The 8,783-nt window shown below is 42.9% G+C and overlaps 1 protein-coding gene across 1 annotated transcript in view; it reads left to right on the plus strand.

Moving 5' to 3' along the window:
- LOC145354663 (voltage-dependent calcium channel gamma-3 subunit-like) overlaps positions 1–7,971 on the plus strand; it is a 46,698-nt gene extending 38,727 nt beyond the window's left edge. The window contains exons 3-4 of the mRNA XM_080206095.1: positions 13–153; positions 6,895–7,971. Coding sequence (XP_080062221.1) covers positions 13–153; positions 6,895–7,412 — 659 coding nt within the window. The 3' untranslated portion in view covers positions 7,413–7,971. The remainder of the gene's footprint in view (positions 1–12; positions 154–6,894) is intronic.
- The last annotated feature ends 812 nt before the right edge of the window (positions 7,972–8,783 follow it).

The following is an 8,783-nucleotide window of genomic DNA, read 5'->3' on the forward strand; positions in this document are numbered from 1 at the left end:
TTCTCCCTACAGGAATCGTCAGGGCTTCCAGTATATTTCCAATACTGAGTGTTGGATTGCTGTTTCTTGGAGGTGTCTGTGTTGCGGCTGGTGAATTCTACAAGAGCAAACACAATGTTGTCCTCAGTTCTGGAATTTTTTTTGTAGCAGCAGGTTTGTCATTTTTAAATGGATTTATATGGATAAGTTAGATTTTCTGACTTTCAGCCGATTCTCCATCCCATTTAACTTTGACTCTAAACTTTACAACTATTTGTTTAACCCTGCGCATTTACCATTGCTAATCCACCTAATCTCATCTTTCAACTAAAGGGCAATTTATCATGGCCAATCCACCTAACTTGCACATCTTTGGACTGAGAGGAGAAACTGGAGCATCCAGAGGAAACCCGCGCAGACATGGGGAGAACATGCAAACCCCACATAGATAGTTACCCAAGGCTGGAATCAAACCTGAGTTCCTGGCGCTGTGAGGAACAGTGCTAAACACTGTGCTACCGTGCCACCCTCAATGATGTCTCCAACTCCATCAAACTCCCTATCCACCCTTCATTATTAAGCTCTATTACAACCACCCAACACAAACTGACAAGTACCCTCTTGCCTTTGAGTCAGGACAACGCAAATTCAATTCTCAGTGCAGGCATTTCAGTACACAAGAGCAAAAGTAGGCCATTTGGTCCAATGAATCTACTCCTCCATTCAATGAGATCATGACTGATTTGATATAATCCTCAATTTCATCTTCCCATTTTATCCCCATAACCCTGGATTCCCTTATTGATTAAAAATCTCAGCCTTGAATATACTTAATAATGCAGCCTCCACAACTCTGTGCAGTAAAGAATTCCACAGATCTACTACTCCCTGAGTAAAGAAATTCCTCTTCATCTCAGTTTTAAATGGGTGACCCCTTACTCTGATATTATGCCCTCTGGTCCTACACTCTCCCACAAGAGGAAATGTCCTCTCAGCATCTACCCTGTCAAGCCTCCTGAGAATTCTATGTACCTTAACAAGGTTGCCTCTCATTCTTTGAAACTCCAATGAATTCAGATCCAACCTACTTAACCGCTCTACATAAGAAAATCCCTGCATATCCAGGATCAACCTAGTGAACCTTTTCTGGACTGCCTCCAATACCAGTATATCTTTCTTTAGATAAGGGAACCAAAACCATTCACGGTACTCCAGCTGTAGTCTCATTAGTGCCTAGTATAGTTTTAATATGAAATCCCTATTTTTGTACTTCATTGCCTTTGAAATAAAAGCCAATATTCCATTTGCCTGCTAAATTTATATGCTATCCTTTTGTGATTTACGTACAAAGACCCCCAAATTTATATGTTCCAGTTTTCTGCAGTCTTTTGCTATTTAAATGATATTCAGCTTCTTTATTCTTCACACCAAAGTGCATGACTTCACATTTTCCTACATTATATTCCATCTGCCAAGTTTTTACCCACTCATTTAAATTGTCTATGTCCCACTGCAGACTGTTTGTGTCATTCTCATCACTTGCCTTCCCACTTATTTTTGTGTCATCTTGGCAATAGTATATCCACTTTCCTCATCCAAGTCAATAATATATATTGTAAAGATTGTGGCCCCAGCACTGATCCTGTGGTGTTCCACTAGTTACAGGTTGCCATCCTTAAAACGTCCTCCTTACCCTAATTCTCTGTCTTCTATCAGTTAGCCATTCCTCTATCCATGCTAATATATCAGCCCCAACACCACTTATCTTATTAAATAGCCTTTTGTGCAGAACCTTACTGAATGTTTTTTGGAAATCCAGGTATTATTAGATCTATTGGTTCACCTTAAACTATCCTCCTCATTACAACCTCAAAAAATTCTCATAAATATTTCAGGCAAGATTTCCCTTTCATGAAGCCATGCTGACTCTGCTTGATTACATGATGCATTTCTAAATGCTCTATTACTTTACAATGGACACCAACATTTTCCCTATAACAAAAATTAAGCTAATTGGCCTATAGTTACCAGTTTATTGTCTCCCTCCCTTTTGAAAAAGGATGTTACATTGGCAATTTTCCAATCCTCTGGAACTTTTTCAAAATTTAAAGATTCTTGAAGATTACGACCAATGCTTCCAATATCTCTGTACCTGTTTCTGTTAATATCCTGGATGCAACCCACCAGGTCCAGAGGTTTATTGGTCTTTAGCCTCATTAGTTTCCCAGTATTTTTTTCTCTCGTGATTGCTATTATATTTATTTCCTCCCTCATTTCTGAGGGAAGAAATAAATATAAGTATTTGTTTAATCCTCTACCATTTTCTGATCCCCCATTGTTATTTCTCCAGTCTCATTGCTAAGGGGCCAATGTTCACTCTGGCCTCTCCTTTTTATATATTTAAAGAAGCTTCTGTTGTCTGTTTTTACACTACTTGCTAGTTTACCCTCAGTTTAGCTTCACCCTCTTCATTACATTTTTGGTCATCCTTTGATGGTTTTTAAAACTTTCCCAATCCTCTGACTTACCGCTAATCTTTATCACATTATATGTTTTCTCCTTCAGTTTAACTTCCTTGATTAACCATAGTTGATTTATCCCCTTCCTAGAATCTTCCTTCTCACTGGGATAGATTTTTGTTGTGAGTCATGAACTATTTTCATAAATGTTTGCCATTGCTGATCAACCTACTTTCCCGCTGGAATCTTTTACTCCGGGATTGTTTATTAAACCTGCCTCATTACACATTACTCGATCCAAAATAGCAAGATCCCTGTTTGGATCCACATCTTTTTCAAAGGAACTGTTCCAAATACACTATGAATTCTTCTTCAAGGCTACCTCTGCCAATTTGATTTCCTAATCTACATGAAGGTTAAAGTCACCCATGATTAAAATAATGCCTTTTTTACAAACCTTATTATATCTTGAATTATTCTCCATCTTACTGTATAGCTATTGTAAGGGGTCATTAGTGTCTTCTTCCCCTTGTTATTTCTTACCTCCCCCCATATGGATTCTACACCTTCAGATCCAAGATCATTTCTTGCTTTCATACTTATTCCATCCCATACTAACAAAACTATCCCACCGCCTTTTCCTGCTGGCCTGTCCTTACCAAAAGTCACATGCCCATGAATATTTAGTTCCCGGTTTTGATCTCCTTGTAGCCATGTCTCTGTAATGATTATAGATCATATGAATTAACCTCAAAGTATGTCATTATTAATTCATTTTGTGCAGAATGCTATGTGTATTTAAGTGAAGAACCAATAATTTTGCCTTGTACCATTTTTTCCCTTTTTGCCTGCATCTACATAAGAACATAAGAAATAGGAGCAGGAGTAGGCCATCTAGCCCTTTGAGCCTGCCCCGCCATTCAGTAAGATCATGGCTGATCTGAAGTGGATCAGTTCTACTTTCCCACTTTCTCCCCATAACCCTTAATTCCCTTGTCTATCAGAAACCTATCTACCCGTGACTTAAATATATTTAGCGAGGTAGCCTCCACCACTTCAATGGGCAGAGAATTCCAGAGATTCACCATCCTTTGAGTGAAGAAGTTCCTCCTCAACTCTGATCTAAACTGCCCCCCCCTTATCTTGAGGCTGTGCCCTCGAGTCCTGCTATCCTTTCTAAGCAGGAAGAATCTCTCTACCTCTACCCTATCCATCCCTTTCATTATCTTATACGTCTCTATAAGTCTTTATAATCTGTTGCTCTTTGTCAATGTTTGTACACTCTGTCCCTTCCTGCAACACTCCGTCTATCATTACCAAATAGCTGCCTTGTCCTTTTGCTTTGGAAGCCTACATAATTCTGCTCCAGAATCACCCCCCTGCCCCCCTTCCCATTTCATTTAAAGCCCTCTCTACTTCCTACGTTGTGCGGTTTGCAAGAAAACTGGTCCCAGTATGGTTCTTTGTAGGTCATCCCAATGGCACAGTTCTGATGCCAGTGCCCCATAAACCAAAACCCACCTCTCCCATGCCAGTCCTAAGCCACATATTCATTACTCTAATTTTATGTGCGCTCTGTCAATTTGCACATGGCTCAGGTATTAATCCAGAAATTATAATCTTGGAGGTTCTGTTGTTTAATTTAGTGCCTCGCTCCTCAAAATTTCTTTGCAAAACCTCCTTCCCTGTTCTCCCTATGTCACTGGCACCAACATATTCAAGTTTCTATCCCACTGCAAGTTCCCCTCCAGCCTGGAGCACGTGTCCCCAGCATTGGCAACAGCTGACAACAAACTGTCTGAACTCTCACTCCTTGCTACATAGAACAGTGTTATCTTAACCCCCCCTTACTATCCTGTCCCCTAGCACCTCCACCTTCTTATGTGATCCCTCCACTTGAATGGCTTCCTGTACCACAGTGCCATGGTTAGTCAACTCATCCACGCTGCAGCCCACACTCTCATCCAAACAAGCTGAAAGAATCCCAAACTTGTTGGCTGACACTCTTTCCCTCTGGGTCGCCTTACCTGCCTCAGCTGCAGTCACACCCTCCTGTCCCTGACACTTTCCAAATTGGAAGATTCACAGTGCAGGCTCATATTCTGATGCTGTACCATGGGAGCATTTGCAATTCTGCAGCACAAGCTTGAAGAACAGTCTGAAGAACAGGAATTTCTCCTGGTGTCTGGGTCAATATTAATCCCTCAACCAATACAGACAAAAAGATTATCTGGTCATTATCTCACTGTTTCTGTGGGATCTTGTGTATAAATTGACAACCATGTACCCTATGTTACAATCATGATGCACCTTTAAAGTACTGTCAGGCATTTTGGGAGCTGCTGTTAGGCAAAAAGCGCTATATAAATACAAGTTTTTTTTCTTTTTTTAATCCACCCTCCATTTGCCATGGGCACAAATGGCGATGGGCACCAAAATCCCATGAGAGGCCGAAAACAAGATTCTGACCAGCGAGATCTTGCAGTATGACTGCACACACTCCTTATTGGTGAAGTTATGGGGTTCTGGCCATGGAATAACAGGAACTTCACTTAAATACATTTGAATCTCATTAGCGAACTTTTCCATGGTTTGGTCCCCCTACATTTGGATCTCCACTCCCATCCCTCTCCTCCTCAGTGAGGTTTACAACAGGTCAGGAACAATGTGAACTAGACAAATAGAACCCCCAGGGTGGCCGGGGAGTGGGGGGAGGATGGGTGCATATAGATGAGTATAGGTGTTAGGGGCACATACTTGGATAATGCCTGAGGTTCTAGGGGGCAGTGCTTGGCACTTTCAGGAGACAATGCGGTGGTGGGGGGGGGTGCTTTCTCTGGGTAGCTCCATGGGGGAATTGCCTGTGCATGGTGGGGTGGGGGGAAGGTTCATCCTTGGGAAAGGAGGATTTCAGTTTCTTTGGGAAGAGGAAATTTTCTGTCTGTTGAACAGGAGAAATTAGGAGTGAGGGTCTCTGTATTCAATGAATAAAGAAAATTACAGCACAGGAACAGGCCCTTTAGCCCTCCAGGCCTGCATCGACCATGCTGCCCGACAGAACTAAAACCCTCTACCCTTCCCGGGACTATTAAGTCTATTCCCTTTCTATTCATGTATTTGTCCAGACGCCCCTTAAAAGTCACTATTGTACCTGCTTCCACTAACCCACTCGGCAGCAAGTTCCAGGCACCCATCACCCTCTGCGTAAAAGGTTTGCCTCGTACATCTCCTGTAAACCTTACCCCTCACACCTTAAACATTTCTCCTGCTGGTAACTGACTCTTTCACCCTGGGAAAAAGCTTCTGACTATCTACTCCGTCCACACCCCTCATAATCTTGTAAATGTCTATCAGGTCACCCCTCAACCACCGTTGTTCCAGTGAGAACAAACCAAGTTTCTCCAACCTCTCCTCATAGCTATTGTCTCCTATACCAGATAACATCCTGGTAAATCTTTTCTGTACCCTCTCTAAAGCCTCCACATCCTTATGTTTGTGTGGCAACCAGAATTGAACACTCGATTCCAAGTGCAGCCCAACTAAGGTTCTATAAAGCTGAAACGTGACTTGCCAATTTTAAACTCAATGCCCGGCCAATGAAGGCAAGCATGCCATATGCCTCCTTGACTACCTTCTCCACTTGCATTGCCACTTTCAGTGACCTTTGTACCTATATACTCAGGTCCCTCTGCCTATCAATGCTCTTAAGGGTTTGGCCACTTACTATATATTTCCTATCTGTGTTAGGCCTTTCAAAATGCATGACCTCACATTTGTTCAGATTAAACTCCATCTGCCATCTCTTCACCCAAGTCTCCAACCGACCTATATCCTACTGTACCCTCTGACAGTCTTCATCACTATTCACAAATCCACCAACCTTTGTGTCATCCACAAAGTTACTATTCAAACCAGTTACATTTTCCTCCAAATCATTTATTTATATACAGCAAAGGTCCCAGCATTGATCCCTGAGGAACGCCACTTGTCACAGCTCTCCATTCAGAAACACATCCTTCTACAGCTACACTCTGTCTTCTACGACCGAGCTAGTTCTGTATTTATCTTGCCAGCTCATCTCCGATCCAGTGCCATACCTTCTGTACCAGTCTGCCATGAGAGACCTTGTCAAAGGCCTTACTCAAGTCCATGTAGACAACATCCACTGCCCCACTCTCATCATCTTCCTCACTTCCTCGAAAGTTTATGTATATTGGGGGGGGGGGGGGGGGGAAAGGGTTGACTTTATTTTTATTTCTATTTGATTGCCAGCCACCGAAAGGACTTGCCGCCAGCGTTTTTTTGTCAAAGACCTGGCAAATGTAGCGAGAAAGCCAGCGGGCAGCGCTCTACTATTCCCACTGAGCCAACACGGAAAATCTCGCCCAGCGCACCTGGCGTGTCTGGAAGTTATCTCGCACTTAACCATGATCCTGTCCTTTCCCTCCTCTCTCAGGTTTAAGCAACATAATTGGAATTATTGTCTACATATCGGCTAATGCCGGAGACCCTGGACAAAGCGATTCCAAAAAGAACAATTATTCTTATGGATGGTCATTCTACTTCGGGGCTCTGTCCTTCATCATCGCCGAGACGGTGGGTGTATTAGCTGTGCACATGTACATCGACAAACACCGTCAGCTGAGGGTGAAGTCCCGCAAGGATGTCCTGAAGAAATCCGCTCTCGCCCGAATCCCCAGCTACAGATACCGCTTCAGACGGAGGTCCAGCTCCCGCTCCACAGAGCCCCGCTCCCGGGACCCGTCCCCGGTTGGGGGGAAAGCCTACACCGTGGCGCCCTCAAACGAGATATCAATGTACACACTGTCCAGGGACCCTGCTAAAGCAGCTGTCGCAACCAATCTCGCCTCCGAACGGGACCCCAAGTTCCTGCAAGTTCGCAACTGTATTTCCAAAGACTCAAAGGAAACTCTTCACTCAAACCCGGCCAACAGGCGGACCACTCCAGTCTGACAGCCCCATGCCTTTCTGTGTGTGTGTGTGTGTGTGTGTGGCGGTGACTCAGGAGCGGGACCAGCTCCCAGAGGCAAAGACTCTTCAAACAGGAGTCCTGACTCCCCCCTGAACAGGGTTTGTGCCCGCAGCGACCTCACCCTTAGTATGGTACCATGTTGGTAACATGTCCATGTCAATCGGAGGCCAGTTTCGGTGCTTGACATTAAAAGATCTCCCGGGAAGTGTTCAGTGTCATAAAACATTTTCTACTGACTGGAAATCTCTCCTGTTTAATTATGATCCGCCCGGAAACTACTGATAAAATCGCGCCATTTTTGTCCCCTGCATGTGTCTTGAACTCTCCGTCTCACTGACAGCCTTTCCCGTTATGTTAAAACAAGGACTACGTGGTTTTTATAAGAGAAGTATTGATTCAATCCTAGCATTTTAATGCCTTCATATTTTATTAACATTCTGAATAAAATAAGCGCAGTTTAAATTAAATAGTTTAGCTGCCAAAAGCACAGAATTAGAAAATGAACCTCGGTGATTTATGTAAAAATTTAACAGCAGAAATAAACGCACAAAGACATTCAAAATGTGTCATTTCTCATTTATCCGAAATTTTGTTCAGATACTTACAATCATAAGGTCAGTTGAGGAACGAGGGCTCGTTTATCAATGTTGGAAGTCAGTGCCAATTCGCTCCAATGCACTTTCCTCTTCTTGTTGAAGTGGACAGAGAAAACTTAACGATGAATTTTATCTGTATGGCGTTCCAGAAAAACATTTAATAAAGTTCCTCATGAGAGACTGTTCGCGCCAAAGTTGGGATTGAAGTCCAATTACTGACCAGCTGGGATGAGCAGCTGCTCCAAATGGCAGAATGTGGACTAATTATCTCACAAGGCCCTCAGATAGTTCTTTGCAGTATCAGGTAGTTCTTTTCAATACCACTCATCAGGTAGTTCTTTCGATGACCCAACAAGTGAAACAAACTCAAATTAACTTAGGGACAAAATTAAGAGGGGCAGCCCCCCAAAAAGGACAGGGGACCGCCCGAGCAGAAACCAAAGTCCAAAGGAAACTTAAAACATTAAATCAAAATGTGATTGTAAGGGTCTATAACACACACCAGCCCCTGTGGTGCCCAGCGGGCACGGAAACGCAAGGTCATCAACTTTTCAGTGGGACAGAGAGTTGCATATTCAAATTTGTCAGTGATAGAAAATTAGCCAGCAATCTAGATGGAAGCACAAAAGTACAAAGAGATAGTAGTGATAGATTAAGCAAACAGCAAAGTTGTGGCAAATGAATTTCAGTGTAGATAAATCTGAGGCCATCCACTTTCCATCCAAAAAGATTGGAAAGGGGTGTTTTCTAAATGGT

The sequence above is a fragment of the Carcharhinus amblyrhynchos genome, chromosome 18 (assembly GCF_965287045.1).
Source record: "Carcharhinus amblyrhynchos chromosome 18, sCarAmb.v2.hapA, whole genome shotgun sequence".
In the NCBI taxonomy this organism is placed as follows: domain Eukaryota; kingdom Metazoa; phylum Chordata; class Chondrichthyes; order Carcharhiniformes; family Carcharhinidae; genus Carcharhinus; species Carcharhinus amblyrhynchos.